This window comes from Trichosurus vulpecula, chromosome 3 (assembly GCF_011100635.1).
Source record: "Trichosurus vulpecula isolate mTriVul1 chromosome 3, mTriVul1.pri, whole genome shotgun sequence".
NCBI lineage: Eukaryota > Metazoa > Chordata > Mammalia > Diprotodontia > Phalangeridae > Trichosurus > Trichosurus vulpecula.
In genome coordinates, this window is record NC_050575.1 from 444890142 (window position 1) to 444907102 (window position 16961).

Genomic DNA, 16961 nt, shown 5'->3' on the forward strand with positions numbered 1-16961 from the left:
TAAGATTTCTGTGCGTGTAAAAGGAAATAAGTTTCCTAGTACTTGTTATCTATTATTTAAGAATAACTAAAAACATTCAACTTCTCGTTCTTGGGGAAGCAGGCTTCCAGAATGCAGTGCTGAAAGACAGCAGAATTCCTTGTAGAGTTCTTCCTTGGTTATTGGCTTTTTCTCGGCAGAAATTCCTGACTCATGGTCCTGACCGTGCAGTTGAACACACAGAGATTCTCACAGTTGGAAGGGACTTCAGTGACCATTTAATTTATTTCTACCCCTGCCCCCAAATGAATCCCCATTACAAGACTGACAGTAGATCAACAAGTGTATATTAGCCACCTACTGTGTGTCAGGCACTGTGCTAAGACCTGGGGATATCAGTGCAAAGAATAAGCCACCCTGCTTTCGGTGAGCGGGGAGACCACAAGTACATGTGATGAAAATGTAGACAGCAGAAATAGAAAGTTAATTACCTACACATCTATACCAGCTAGTAGAAACAGTATAGTTAAGAGGGAGGGCATTAGCAGTTGGGGAGAATTAGGAAAGTCTTCACACACAAGAAGGTGCTTGAGCTGCCAGTGTCAAAAGATGACCCACTTCTACCCGAGGCAGCTCAGCCTACTTTTGGAGAACTTTAATTTTTTAGAAAGTTTTTCTTTTTCCGACTCTCCGTGACCCCATTTGGGGTTTTCTTGGCAAAGATACTGGAGTAGTTTGCCATTTCCTTTTCCAGCTCATTTTCCAGGTGAGGAAACTGAGGTAAACAGGGTGAAGTGACTTGCCCAGGTTCACACAACTAGTAATTGTCTGGGGCTGGATTTGTTCCTGACTTCAGGGCTAGCACTCTGTCCACTGTACCACCTAGCTGTCCTAGCTTTTCTTTCCATAAACCCTAAGTTTATTGGTTGCAAATTCTATACTGAGAGCCAAGCAAAAGAAATCCAGTGCCTTTTCCATGGAAGAGCCCTTCAGATACTTGAAGGAAATCACTGTGGGTTACTTAGGTCTTTTCTTCCCTGACTTTTTCAGCTGATCCTTCTACAGCATCATCTTGAATGTTTCTTCCATCTTCATAGTTCTTTCTCTGAACTCTTTTTGGCTTATGAATATTGTCCTTCCTGAATATATAAAGGTTGGAGTTTTAGGACATTTAAATTCATATGCAGGGCAGATTTGCTGTTTGTGGAGTTTAGGGGTTTGTGGAAGAGGGAGTAATTGGCTTTATTTTCTTTTATCCATTATGATGATCATTAATTATGGTTCACATAGAACAGAACCAGAAGAACGTTGTATATAGTAACAGCAGTATTATTTGATGGAGAACTGTGAATGACTTAGCTATTCTCAGCCATGCAGTGATCCAAGACAATCCCAAAGGACTAATGATAAAGCATACTATCTGGCTCCAGAGAAAGAGCTGATATTGATTGAATACAGACTGAAGCATGCGATTTTTCACTTTCTTTCATTTTTTTTTCTTTTATTCAAGTTTTCTTGTACGAAATGACCGACATGGAAATGTTTTACATAATTGCACATGTAAACCTGTATCTGATTATTTACCATCTCAGGGAGGGATAGAATTTGGAACTTAACTTTAAATAAAAATGTTAAAAAAAAAAATAATGGTTCACACAGTACTTTACAGAGCATTTTTCTCGCAACTACCCTGTGAAGTAGATAATCCTAATTTTACAGATAAAGAAACTAGGCTTCAGAATTTCCTGGCATTTGTCACAGTTAGTAAGTGGCAGTTGTAATGCAGATTCACTTTGACTGTAGTCTGGGCTCCTTAGATGCATCAGGCTCCTGCTTCGCCCTTAGCACCACTGCTCTGGGGTCCAAAGAAGCACAGTCCATGCGCTCTTGTGCTTTTACTTGGATGTCAGGATGGTGCTGACCTTGTTGTTTCATTAGCGATGTGAAGATGGTTCTATGTTCACTCATCCAAATGCCTTTCCCCACCTCTCTTATTTCTAGCATCCTCTCGCTGTTATTTTCTACTTCTGTCCTCCATAATCCCTTCTCACTGGAGCCTCATTAGGTACAATTGGGAATAACATCAATCTAGCAGACATGGGGTTTCATTTAATAGTTTTGACTTAGGAGCATACTTAATAATGTAAGTATTCATTTCTAAGTTTACTCTTTAAACAGAGCTTCATTGAATGCTTATGATGTTAGAACAGGAATTGGCATCCTTTCTGAAGTAACGTACTTCATTTTTTCTTTCATACATGAGTGAGAGAATGTTGAGGGGAGGAAGGTCATGGGTCAGAAGAAAAATCACGATAGTTCCCCACTTCAGGAGGAAGTAGAAGTGGTTTTTGCAAGAAGTAGGAGTAGGGTGCACTTAAATAAGTGCCTCTCACCCAGATTCTGGCAGTGTGGGCACTGGGTCCGGACCATCCCATCAGAAGCAGCTGTGAGAAGGCCAAAGGATGAGGCAGTAAATTTCAGTAGTTGCCTTAAGATAAGTCACAACCTGAGTACTTATTAGCACTCTTCGGCAGGGAGGAAGAAAGGAAACAACATTTATTAAGCACCTATTTCCTATGTGCCAGGCCCATCGCGTAAAAGCAGTTTGCTAACTGAAAACACTTTGTAAGCGTACTGATGTTGGGTATCAGACCTTTATTATCAGAGGTAGTGGATGCAAAGATTTTTTTGGCCTTCTTTCCCTTGTCAGCTATTGAATTTCTGCCCATCCTCTAAAATCCAGCTCAAATGCCACTTTCTCCAGGAAGCCCTCTCAGATCTGCTTAGTTGGAAACAGATTTATACTCCCTCAGAGTATATAGCACTTTATTTTGCACATCTCTGAGGACACTTACAACGTAACTATGCAGTCCTGGCAGTGTTAACCATAAAAACATCTACAGGCTTGAATTTTTTCTTCAGATTTATTCTTTTAAATGATTAACATCGAGTAAATTAATTAGCTCTTATCCCTTTTAGTGTTCAACAAAAAAAGAGTTCTCCAACTCTGGAGACTACTGTGCAGTTCTGCGGCAGGCTCCGCCTACTCAGATGATGACCCAACATTATATGGGACGTTAGCAAAGAGATACAGTGTACTCAGTGATGATTTGGGGTAGCCCTTTGAGGTATAGTTTTGTCAAGGCCTGGTTTTGCCTCTTAAAGAATTTTGGTTATAAGTTTTTTTTTTTATGTCTAAGGATAAACACCTTAAACAAGCGTGTCATTTCAGAACTATTCCTGTCTCTGCATCGTTGCAGTTAAAGGGTTCACAGACTTCAAAAGTCATTCAGAGAAGCTTTTTTCTTTTGTCAAATGAGTTTCAGTAACTCTCTGAGCTAGTTAGGTATAGTGCAGATACTATCTGCTTCCATTTTATAGAAGAGGGAATGATGTTGGAGGGATAAAATGACTGCCCATCAGCACCAGGAGAATTACCAGTAGGTCTTGGCGCTCCGATATCTGTGCTCGTTCAGTGGCATGGGACACCCCTCCAGATGTTCTTTGCAACTGCTTGCCTGCCCCAAGCCCTTTGCCCTCATACCTCAAGCTATCTCCCTCCCCTCCCCACCACCATAGGAAAAAAGAACCAGTGACAGAAACCATGACCTTGGCTTCAGATTCATGCTTGTGTCCATGCAAGATGAACTATGTAAAAGAATTAAATTTGACCTTATAGATATCACAGAGACTTAATGGGTTTTAACTGACAGTTGAAATCCATGACTGGAATATGACGCTGGAGGGATATGTCTTATTCAGAAGAAAGAGGATGGGTTAAAGGGGGCTAGATAGCGTTGTAAGTTAAGATGTGCTCAGGTGAAGAAATCCAGAAATTAGAAGGAGAGAAGCAGCATTGGAGTGAGGATCAATGCACACTGAAGCAGAAGTGATGTCGTCATATGCTATAGACCACCTGGATAGGAAGAGCAAGGAGTTGACTTCAGGGAGTAAGTGGATTGCTGGATTGGCTCGGTCCCATGGCTTGTAGTGGTTTAAACTTAAGTTTCCTCTCTCTTTAATTTCCTGGTTTCTCTTTGTGATATTTCCATTCTTTAAAAGATGAAAGGGAATTTTATTCTGGATCAGATTCACATTGGAAAAAAAGGAGCTGAGTTCTGGGATGGGAACAATGGGAAGGTCAGGGGAGAACATCTGAAATGAACCTGAGATTTGGAAGAGCAGATTTTAAAGGGTTACAGATGGCATTCGATGACCTAAAACTCTATAGAGGAAGTCAGTTCATCAGGGATGGGAAGTTCTCAAGAATAACATTTGAACAGAGGAAAGTAAACTGTTCTTATGAGGAGGACAACAGGGTTTGAATAGAGACTAATGTGGATACATAGGGAATTCCCCAAACAACTTAGGGGTTTTTTTGTTTTCTTTTTTATAAAGATACGTACAGAAAATAGGATGAATTCAGAAGTGTGGCTTGGTAATGTAAGAGTAATATCAGGAATTCTTACTCTCAGAATTATCTGAACTTGGCAAAGACTATAAAGACAACTTGGCTTTGTTACGGTTTTTAAATAATATTGGGGAAAAGAGGAAGTTTGTAATAGTTCTTTGAGAGTTGTCTTTGCAGTTGTCAGTATTGTATCAGTTGTCTTCCTTCAGCTCACTTCACGCTGCATCGGTTCATACAAGTGTTCCCAGGTTCCCACGGTTGCCTCAGTACATAGTAATCCAGGTGTAGGCTGATGGTATGATGGCACTGTTGCCTTCTTGGATGTGAACATTGCTGTTTTATGAAATCTGCTTATGACTGCATTGACTTTTTTAGCAGCTACCTTGGGGCACTTAGAAGGCTGTCTTCAGTAGTCAGAATTCATCAGTGTGGTTCTAAGGAAGGTCTGGGTAAGAGTGTGAATGAAGAGTCTGTTAAGAAACACTCTGATAAAATGATTCCATCAAAGAAAAGGGAAAGGGGCCTATTTATACAAAAATATTTATAGCAGCTCTCCTTGTTTTAGCAAAGAATTAGAAATCGAGGCGATGTCTACCAATGGGGGAATGGCTGAACAAGTTGTGGTATGTGATTGTGATGGAATTCTATTGTACTATAAGAAATGACGAGCAGGATGGATTCAGAAAAACCTGAGAAGACTTATATGAACTGATGCGAAGTGAAGTGAGCAGAACCAGAAGAACATAGCACACAGTAACAGCAACATTGTAATCATCCTTACTGTGTGACTTGGCTACTTTGATCAAGACATTGATCCAAGACAGTTTCAAAAGAGCCATGATGAAAAATGCTATACCTCCAGGGAAAGAGAACTTATATACTCTTGAGTGCAGATTGAAGCACACTTTTAAAAACTTTATTTTGTTTGTGTTTTCTTTTGCAGTGTGACTAATATGGAAATATGTTTGGCATGACCTCACGTGTATAATTGAGATCAAAGTGCTTGCCTTCTCAGAGAGGGAGAAGGGAGAGAATTTGGAACTCAAAATTTTAAAGAATGATTGTTAAATTTTTTTTACATGTAATTGGTAAATATTTAACAAAATAAATTTTAAAAAATGTTTAATATTCCAAAGCATAGTAAAATTATGAAAGAATAAAAAATTATGAAAGAATAAAAAAAGAAGGATTAGGAAAGTGGGTTTTGGAGAAATGATGTTTATAGAATACTTGGAGCAGTCAGAACTTGAGGTTTCCTTCTTAGGCTTTAGATTTATGCACCATTCTTGGAATTAATTATAAAATATCATGCTCTTCCCCATTCTCCGATTCATTATCCTAGTCTGACTGGCCAAAGACTGTCAGCCAATGCCTGTGGTCACACCTGAGCTGCGTGGAAGTCAGAAGATTTGTATAATATCAAAGACAGTATTATCTCTTTTACAATCTTAGCTGGTAAAAATCTTACTACTTAAAAATGACTGTCAGCCTGGCTCCTAACAGTTGAGCAATAGGTGTTATGTTGTGATATAATCTCGAAGCTTGTGTTTTAGGCAAATACTCTCAGGTGAGTTCCAAAGGGACTTTATTCTCTGGGAAAATTGGTGCGCAGAACATTTTATGGAAGGCTGTGGGAGGTGGTGTCCCATACCCCTTTTTATGCAATCTGTGACTCCAATTTCATGGGTCTGGAAGAATAACTCCTAGTGCAGAAATTTCTTCAGCCTATGTACATGAACAATGTTAGGTAATTGATAACATTAGAGACTTATCAGGAGCACCGAGTCCTCATAAGGGGTTTGTCCATAGTCACAGAATTAAGTTGTGTCTAGAGCAGGGCTTGAACTGAGGCTTTCCTGACTCCAGGACCAGCCTGTCCTCAAGCTACCATCCTGTACCACACTGTATAGGGTTGACCAAATGTAGGAAAAATAGGCACACGTGAGAGGGGTGACAGGGTCAGACGCAGAGGAATGTGGACAGTGAAAAACTGAACGGAAAGCACAATAAGAGTGTTTGGAGTGATCTGGACACTTCTCCAAGTGTATTGTTAGTAGCGTTCACAGTAAAGTGGTCACCTGAACACAGGGTGAAGCGAACAGCTCTTTATTCACCTTAGAGGGAATGAATGCAAGGATCTTCTTCAGGTAGAAATGGTATTCTGGCTAAGGTACTCTATGGCATTTGATAGCAACACAGTGTAGTACTGTTTTTATTACTGTGCTCAAGGACCTGAACATTTCCATTTCATACCCTATTTTCTTTATTTTTAAAGTTGAACTATTCTTTCCATCATGTTTTTGAAAGTGTGGAAATTGTGTAACAATTCCCAGAATCCATTTCTTTACTTTATGGCCTGTATTGGTCATTGGGGCTAGAACCAGAGCTCAGAAGAGATTAATGGTTACAACATATCATTTCTTACCTCATCTTCAATAACAATAACTCACATTTAAAAGCACTTTGCGGTCCATTCCATAATACAGTGCCTTACTTATATCAGGAGGTGCTCAGTAAATATTTTTTTATTGGCTTCATGCATAAGCCCTGTGGACCTGCGGATAGCACTTAATGCTTAGGCAAAAGTTGTCATGGTCAGGTTGTTTTAACATTCATGACTTAAAATGAATTTAATATAAGTTTAAAGATTATAATATTTCCATTAGTTTTTAAAAATACATAGCTTTTGCTGTGTAAATGTAATGACCAAGCGTGAGGACAAAATTGAGAAAATGTACGCCTACCTACAACATTGCATGTGCTTTCAGACAAGGCAGAAGTGTTGGTTTTGCTGAACTGTTTGTGTTTTCTCTTTTTTATTCTTTGTTACAATGGATACTTTATTGGGTGGGGGGGAGGAAGAGACATATTTGGAAATAAAGTTAATAGGAAACAAAACATAACGTTTTTAAATAGAAAGCAGTTTTGCCAATTTAAAGTGGTTCCTAGATTCCTCTTTAATTGAGATTCTTTAGTCTTCTCCCCTCATTTTGCTAATGAGGAAACAGACCCAGAGAACTGAAGTGGTTGGCCCAACTAGGTGGTGCAGTGGGTAGAGCACACGTATTAGCTGTGTGACCCTGGGCAAATCACTTAAGCTCTGCTACCTTGGTTTCCCCTTCTGAGAAATGGGAATAATAACAGTACCTATTTCCCATGGCTGTTGTGATGATCAAATGAAATAATACTTGTAAAGCGCTTCGTAAACCTTAAATGCTTTATGAACACTGTGATATTACGTAGGTCATAGAGTTTGGGCGTAAGCCCAGGCCTTTGGATTTTATCATGAAAAGGTTCAGGACATGGAATCTGAGTGAATGATTGTGACCATTACTGGAATTAGTGAAAGCAGAAGGAAGACAAGTTTAGAGGGAAAGGTAATAAACATCAAGTTCGAGGGGGCCAGAGGGAAGGATAGCCATGTGGTTCTCCAATTGCATATTTTGGCTCATTAAAACTATTTCTAAAGCAATATGAAGCTGCGGTATTTTCTGAGAGTAGAAAGCTGTGCCTCCCCTTCCTCACTTACTTGCTTTAAGTCTTAGGCAACATGGCCATTAGCTTTCTAAATGTGCATCATGGTCCTCCAACAGGTGTCTCGTGTAACAGCTGAACCTGTCGTGTGCTGTCCTGTAGCCATTCACAGAGTTTTGTGTGCAGGCCATACAATCTCCAAAGAAAGGCTGAAAAGTAGACTTCTTCCGAACTCTGTACAGAAAATGTTCCAGAAGATTTTCAACATCAACATCATCTTCCTAGGACTTACTGCTGTATTTTTTTTCATTTCTGCAAAGAACCAATTCTTTTTTCAGTGCGCATTTGTGTACCTAGAGATCTATTCCCTAAGCTGTTGTTACAGTCTGATAAAACCAGGCACAAGCCCAGGGAGACTACTCTAGTTCTCTGTGGGCTCCAAGCTTTCCTGCATGTCCCAGAGCCATCGATGTGCCTTGGAAGCAGTCTGGCTTACGGAAGGGCCGGCTCAGAAGCGGGGAGCTTCCCAACTGGCTTTTCCCTTCCAGGGAGCAGTGGGCAGCCCCAGTAGAGCAAAGCGAGGGAAGGAAGGACATCCCAGAAGAGTCTATGCTTGTTGACAGTGAGAAGGAGGGAGACCCTAGATCGGACAGGAAAAAGAAACGTTGACCTTGAATTTCCCTTACCTTGAAATCAGCACTTATTTGGGAGGGACTCCCCTCCCTTTCCTCCCAGGCCACCTCACTTGGAAGCCAACCTGCCTTCTTCATCTTTCCATCATTTTATTTTGGGTCCCTATCGGGTAAGCTGCCCCACAGGACATTGGGATCCGCTTTGCCCCCTCGCTCCCCAATGCACACGCTGTCCTGTTTAGCTTTCTGTAATTACCTCAGCTGGTAGCTCACTTTTAATGTGGTGCAATAAAACCTCGCTTCTCCAGAGGCTGACTTCCAGCCATCTTCATATTTGAAGGGCTTTCTCATTCAAAATGAGACTTGGAATTTCCCTTGAAGTAAAAGTGAATCACTGATGAGCCGAGAGCAGCAAATTAGGATGGCAGCTGCTAGAGCAGGGCTCCCTGAATTTCCTTTTTCACAAACCTCTAACTGAAATTTCACGTTTTCCTCTATTATTAATTTGTTTAGAAGAAGTTCAGCAAAAGGGCCCGTAGGCTTCCTCAGATAGCCAAGTTATGTGGGACAGAAAAAAAAAAAAGGAACCTTCGCTAGAGATGGGATGGAAGAATAGCCAAGGCAGCAGAGCAGCTGGCCGTTACATAGAGAGAGGCCCGGCCTGACCCTGAGGGCAGTACCAAGGGTCCTGTAACAGTGTGTGTGAACAAGTGGTTAATTTTAAAGTCTTTATTATACTTTGTAATTTAAGTTCATGAAATAGTCTTTGAAAGGATAAACTTGTTATGAGAAAAATGTACTTTGTGATTCCTTGATAGCATCAGAAAAAATAGTGCTGTGTTATTGTAAAATTAAAATAGTTTCTAATCACCAACTTTGTATCGGTTGTTCCTGTCTCTGTGTGTGTGTTTACATATCCATATGTGCATCTGTATGTTTTATGTATAATAATATTTTGGTGCTAGCAGTTTCTATTTAGGGCTAATAGGTTTGGAATAGAACCTTAGAGATTTTCTAATTAACCTTCCCTTACTGTAGAGGTGTGGCAGAACTAGGGCAACATGATTATGTTCTTTGCAAATTCCTAGTTAGGAGCCAAGCTGACAGTCGTTTGTAAGTAGTAATATTTTTACCATCTAATATTGTAAAAGGCTCTTACTCTCAGAGATAATTCTGTCTTTGAAATTACCCAGATACCCAGATCCTGTGACTTCCACACAGCTCAGGTGTGACTCTAGGCATTGGCCGTTGAGAGTAGGATGATGAATTGGGGAATGGCGAAATGTGATCTTTTATCATTTCCCAGAATGGTGCAAAGTCAAAAGCTTGACAAGGGAGCCAAAAGTTCTGGCTTCTCCGAGTATTTTATGAAAATCATTTCCCCAAAACCCAATTTCCTAATCCTTTTCTTTATTCTCATTCTTTCATAATTAACTTTGGAATCTTTTTTATCAGATTGTTTCTTATCCTACCCAGACCTTCCTTAGAACTGCCCTGCTGAACTCTTACTACTGAAGACAGCTTCTCAGTGCCCCAAGGCAGCTGCCTTAAGGTTAATGCAGTTAAAAGCAGACTTCATAGAAGTAATGTTCATATCCAGGAAGGCAATCATACCTTGGATTACTGTGTACTGAGGGAACTGTGTAAATGAGGGGCATGGATGGAGATCTTAGGGGAGAGATTACTTGGTTGGAATACGTGTCTTCCAAAATTTGAGTGATTATCTTCAGTAAATGCATTCTGTGTTACTCCTGAGCCCAGTACCAGGACCGATTGGAGACAGTGACAAGGAGGAAGGCTTTAGATAAAAAAAAAATTTAAAAACTTCTTAACAGCTAATGTGGACTTTTTTAAACAGTTGGCTCCTCATTTCTAGCAGTGTCCAAACATTGTCTGCATCTGTCCCAGTCCTGATTTTATCGTGGCTTTGTGTGAGTCCTCTCTCTTGATGATACTGACTGCTAGTTCAGGCCCTGGCTATTCATCTTCTGGCACATAATTAGGAAGGACCAATTCTTGAGTTTGAATTTGCCATATAACAAGCTATCCAGGACCCCCTTTCTCCCCCATAGGATAGACTATGAACTCACAGACAGTGGCACTTAAGGTTTTATGGCTGGCTTGAGGTGAGCAAGGCTGAGGGGAACATGAATGTTGGGATTTTAGGTCACAAACACCACTCTCACCTTTACTTGATGAGAAGGGAAAAGTAGTCCTGTAGCATGGCTGCCAAATGGAACCCAAGCCCAGAGAGTGCCTGCCCCTTCAAGTTGTATAGCTTACACCATGATGACAGTTCTTAGACCCAGAATCCTCCGAAGCTTTCTCCATCTATGAATGGATGAGGCCTTTCAGTGAGGAGCTCTTATCACTCTGCTTGGAAAGTGTATCAGATTTCTCCATGATCTTTGCTTCCATCTATTGGATATTTGTTGTAATTTGATAGGGTCTTTATGTAACTTGAAAAAATCAGTGTTCTAAGAGAAAATGTGTAGACGTTAGTAGGTTTACGGGAGAAGTTAAATTATGCCCGATTAAAATCCTTTCTTTTACTGGAAGCCTTACACAGCCTCTCCCCCCTCCCCTTAATTCTAGTGCCTTGCCTATGTTAATTATTTCCTATTTATCCTGATTAGAGCTCACTTTGTATACATTTGTTTGCTTGTTGTCTCCCCATTAGATTAGAAACTCCTTGAGAGCCAGATTGTCTTTTGCCTCTTTTTGCATCCCCTGTGCCTAGCACTTAGAGGCCACTTAATGTTTATTGATTAATTGACTGCTTGACCATACACATTTTCTAGTAGGATAATGTGCTAAAATAATTTCATTACATGTAATGCTGGACATCACAAGGAGAAAATCATGCTGCTTTGTTAGGATGGTGCTTGTTAGTCAGTGCTGTGTTTTCTAACTCAGACTAGTGAAAAAGCTTTTACATAAAAATAGAAAAGATTGATCCGACTGTAGTAATTCCTGGCTGGGCCTTCCGTTTGTGTAGCACGCTTTGGTGTGCCCCAAGGTAGGCAGCATTCCCATTCAGTAGCTGAGCAAACAGTAGCATTAGTTACTAATAGAGCCCAAGAGAATGAGGACCAAAGTCTCTAGATTCTGTTCTTGGAGATCTCCACTGCTTGAACATTTTAGAAAGGCAAATAAGTAGGCATGAGAATGATTTAAATGTCTCCTGAATATTTTTTAGGGAAAAACAAGAGCTCCTTTTCTCTATACCTTCTCTGTGTTCTCTTTTACAGGTGTCAGCTGTGATGCATGTTTAAAAGGAAATTTTCGAGGTCGAAGATACAAGTGTTTAATTTGCTACGATTACGATCTTTGTGCATCTTGTTATGAAAGTGGTGCGACGACAACCAGGCATACAACTGACCATCCAATGCAGTGTATACTAACCAGGGTAGATTTCGGTAAGTAGACCGATGACCCTTTGGGGGTTTTAGGAGGAGGCCTGTGACTTGGTTCATGCATCTCCTGACCGACTGTCTCCCAGGCCTCTCTCTGCTCTCCCCTGCCCCGGGGTCTTCTCTCTCGCTTACCTGCAGTTCAGCCTGTCGAGGTCTTGTATATATACATGGTAGTTTGCGTGTTATCGTCCTCGTTAGAATGTGAGACCATTTTCACCGTTCTGTGTTCTCCATCACGTAGCATGCCAACAATTAAGGCCTTGTTGATTGAATGCCTGACGCTGAGTGGCGAACATTTTATGCTTTATTTAGGGTTTGATTCCCTTCAGCCAGGCTTCATTTTCTCTGAAAACCAAGTGGCATGGATAATTACAGACCTGTATCTCAAACTGTCTCTTCGACATCCCACTGGATATTTTGGCAGAACCTCAAACTTTTAACCTGTCCCGTATTGAATTCATCTTTTCTGCCTCCCAATTCCTCCACGTCAATAGCACCACCAATCCTGCTGGTCATTAGGCTCACAACTCTAGTTCTAGCTGGCTCTGCTCACTCCTTTCCTCTACTGTTCAGTGATGTGCCAAATTCTGTTGGTCATACTTCCCCATTCCCATCCTCACCTTCTTTCCATTCCCACAGCTCAGTTTCCTATCTTTTCTGAAATAAGTTATTTTATTTTAATATCCTCAATCCATCATGCAGCAACTATGAAGTGCCTATGCTGAGCTAAACATTGTTCTGGGAGAAGGGGATACAAATACAAAAGCAAAACGTTCCTTGCCCTCAAGGAACTTACAGTCTCCTGTGGGAGATAATCTTTACACCTATCAGAATATAAAAAATTAGTACATGTGAAATTACTGCAAAATAAAGACAAAGTGATGGATGGGGAAGTAAGTTCTGTTTTTATTCCAGTTTAATCATTGAACAGAGAGGTTGAAGAACTTGGCCAGGGTCACACAGCTCACAGAAGTCCGAGGTAGAATTTGAACTCAGGCCTCCAAGTCCTCTTCTCTATCTATGCACTTCCTAGCTGCTTCAAGCCATGAGTCTGTGTGACTGGAAGCTTAATATCTACTTGACAGAAGCAGGGAAGTGAGGAAGAGGCCTGAGTTTGGGGAGGGAAGAGAATTCATCTGTCTCAGGCATGTTGGGTTTGAGATGTCTATAGTTGAGTCAGATCAACAAGTATTTTATAAGTGCCTGGTGTGTGCCCGGCACAAAGTCCCTACTAAGCCCAAGAAGCGCACAATTTAGTGAGGAGACAAGACGCAAACTATACGTGTGTGTGTGTGTGTGTACATGTGTATACATACATATATAGACAGACACATATGTGTAAAACAAATTGGAGATAATCAACAGAGGGAAGGTAGTCGTATTAAGGAGGATTGGGAAAGGCTGCTTGTAGAAAGGGGTGTTGTAGTTGGGACCTGAAGGAAGTTAGACAAGCCAGAAGGCCGAGATGAGGGGCCGGAGATTCCGTGCATGGGGGACGGCTAGTGTAGATGCCCATTTGGGAGGTGGCATGTCTTCTTCGGGGACAGCAACAAGGCTGCGTGGCAGAATGCATGGAGGAGGTGAGGAGAAGACTAGAAAGTTAGGAAAGGACGCTAAAAGTCAAACAGGACTTTCTGTTTGATAGTGGAGTTTATCGAGTGGGAAGGGAGGGGAACATTGTCACACCTGCATGTTAGGGATGTTGTTTCAGTACCTGAATGAAGAATGGACTGGAGTAGGGAGACCAGCCGGCCAGCTCGTGCAGCTCGGCTGATGTGTGCTGGTACTAGGGTGACGATCGCAGAGGTCTAATTGCCGTGACCTGGGCCAGCATATTAGATATGAAGATAGAGAGAGTGGAGAGTCAAGGGTGGCACCTCCGTTGTGAACCTGAATGACTGGGCAGAGGATGGCGCCCCCACAGTAATAGGAAAGTTAGGGAGAGAGGAGGACCCAGGAGAACAGTTAATGAGTTCTGTTCTGGACGTGCTGGGTGAAAGCTGCCTATGAGACATCTGGTTCAGGAAGTATGGGGAGACTTATTGTCTGAACTGTGAGGCTGCAGTCCAGGAGAGAGACTGTGATTGGGTGTGTAAATGTAGGTGTCATCTGTGTAGAAGTGATTCAGCCTAAAGGAACTGCTGAGGTTACTGAGAGAGAAGCCTTGGGCCATGCTTGTAGTTAGGGGGTAGGCTAGGGGGAAGGTGGAGGATGCTGGAAGAAAATAGTCGGATAGGCAGGTGCAGAACCAAGAGTGCCCAACAAAAACTCAGAGAGGAGGGTGTGTCCAGGAGATGTGAGTGTCGGCACTACCCACCTCTGCACAGGAGACCAGGAACAGGGAGTGTTTCAACTTAGCCATCAGATTTGGCAGTTAAGAGACCATTGGTAACTTTGGAGAAAGCACTTAGGGTGAGTGATGAGGCCACCATTCAAGGGATTGAGAAGTGAGGGAGGGACAGAGAGAAGAGGACGTGGTGATGGTAGATTAGAGACGACTTTTGCTGTGAGGCTGAAAGAGAGAATGATGGCTGGAGATGATGGTCAGATTAAGTGAGAATTTTTTTAAGGCTGGGGGGCACCCGACTGCATTTGTAGGTAGCAAATAATGACAAATGACAAGAGATTGAGGATTCGGGGAGGGTGGGGGCCATCTGCTGGAGGGGCCAGGAATGGGTCCATGGAGAGGGTTGGCCTTGTTGAGGTCTGTCTCTTCAACCAGACACTGGAGTGAAGAATGACAGAAGAGGTCAGAAGGTTTTAAGATGTAGAGCAGGAAGAAGGAGGAGACCCAAGCCTCTTTTCTCACCAAAGTTGATGTTCAAGGTCTTTTGTTGAGAGAGTGAGGTATAAGTTATCAGAGACTTGAGAAGAGAAGGTCAAGTTTGGAATGGCCTCTGGTGAATGGAGAGAATCAGTTAGGCAGGAATGAGAAGGATTGCGAAGGTGAAATGACGTTAGAGGTCAGTCAGTATGATCGCAGGGCTTCTTCTAGCACCATTAGCAGCACACGCGTAGGAGCAGAGGAGACAGCAGGAGGAGGACCATCGTGACAACCAGGGTTGGAGTTGTCAAGGTGAACAGCTGTAAGACAGGGCCAAAGGATTTAAAAAGAGAGGCTGGAGTAACATTGAACTGGGTCAAGATTGGGAAGGGGGAGGCAAGTTAATCAATGTGCAAAGGTCACCATCTACCTCTCTATCTATCTATCTCTGTAGATGTAGCTATAGGCGTAGATAGAAATGTGCTTCTGCTCCCAGTACAGCCCTCATAGCCTGGGGTGCCAGTGCCCATGGGACTTCTGTGGGTGCTGTAGCTATATTTACTAAAGATCCAGAAAACAAAGTTCTGGCCATCTCGTCTTGGTCTGTCCAAGAGTTCTATAGAAAAAACTCCTAGGATTTTGTCATGGAAAGGACCTGAAAGAAGAGGCCTGCTTTGACACTGTACCCAAAGGGCCATGGACCCTTTTTTTTTTTTTTTGAGGGGAAAGGCAGGGCAGTTGGGGTTAAGTGACTTGCCCAAGGTCACACAGCTAGTTAAGTGTGTTGTGTGTCAAGTGTCTGAGGCTGAATTCGAACTCAGGTTCTCCTGACTCCAGGGCCGGTGATCTACTCACTTCACCACCTAGCTGCCCCAAGTCACGGACCCTTTTGATTTGACTTGTAGTTGGAGCCTTCTAAAGGTGACTCCGTCATTAGAATGAGCCCTCTCAGGGCAATGACAATGCTTTACACACAGTGAGTGCGTAATAAATGCATTGTCATTCATTCATAATTCTTTTATAGCAAAGAACCAAAACTTAAGAGAGTACCCATGAAATGGGGATTAGCCAGATAAGTTATGGTATGTGAATGTAATGGAATATTATTTTTTTATAAGAAATGACAAAGATTGGTTTCTAAAAAAATCTAGAAAGGCTTACATAAACTGATCCGAAATGATTAGAAGAATTTATACAGTTACAGCAGTGCTGTACAAAAACAACTTTGAAAGACTTAAGAGCTCTGACCAATGCAATGATCAGCCACAGTTCCAAGGGACAGATAATAAAGCCTTATGTCCCCCTCCTGACAGAGAGGTGACAGACTTCAGGTGTAGAAAACATACCTTATTGGATGTGGCCAGTGTGAGAATTTGTTTTGCTCAGCTACACATTTGTTTCAAGGAATTTGTTTTCTTTTTTTCTTTTAAATTTGCAGACAGAAGGGAGAAGTGGGAGGAAGAGGGGACTAGGAAGAGGGTTTCCCTCCCCAAAAGAGGAAGACTAAGAGGGGCATTGAAGCATTTTTAAAAATGCATAGAAGAGAGCACAGGGAATGCTAGAACAAACCACCAACAGGCAGGTCATGTTGTGTTTGTCCTTCGTTCTCGAAGAGGACCGTGACATCAGGGAAATGACCACGTGACTCGCAGTGACTTTGATTTGAGTGAGAGAGGGCTTTGTAAGGTCACTAGCCTGGCTTTCTCCTCCAGAGCCAACTGGGTCCAGTGGCCTGATATTCACTAGGATGACTAGAGATGGCCCAGGATGCAGTGGGAGACCCTGGCCCTTTCAGGCTAAGGCTTTTTCAGGTTCTCGCTTTGAGCGAGGTAATGCCCATTCAGTGAATAGGTCTCTTTAAAAAGTGAGTCAAGGGATGGCCCCCTTAATTAGAAAAAAAAAAATCAAAACTGGGAGAGGAAGATCCTCATGGTTGCTGGTCAGAAGAGAAACAGTTACTACTGACATTCACAGACAAGCAAGATGGCTCAGAAAGTTACATGTTGAATTTATTATGTATTTAAAGATTAGCATGATAGAGAGTTGCAGTTACATGTGCAGTCTTCTGTTCTATAATATATAAGGAATTGCCAGTCTTTCAGGAGAGAGAGAATATGCTAGGTGTTGGAGGTCTTAGGGAGAATGAAGAATAGGTCTTCAAGGGACCTGGGTTCAAATCCTGACTCTGCTGCTTAATACCTTAGTTTCCTCAGATGTAAAATGAGGGGCTTGGAAGGGTTCTAAGAGGTCACCTAGTCCAGCCTTTTCACTTTTTTAGAAAGAAT

At 41.9% G+C, this 16961-nt stretch overlaps 1 protein-coding gene across 1 annotated transcript in view; it reads left to right on the plus strand.

Annotated features, from left to right (window-relative positions):
- Positions 1-16961, plus strand: part of KCMF1 (potassium channel modulatory factor 1) — a 116293-nt gene that overhangs the window by 56252 nt on the left and 43080 nt on the right. Inside the window, exon 2 of the mRNA XM_036750965.1 lies at positions 11748-11915. Coding sequence (XP_036606860.1) covers positions 11748-11915 — 168 coding nt within the window. The remainder of the gene's footprint in view (positions 1-11747; positions 11916-16961) is intronic.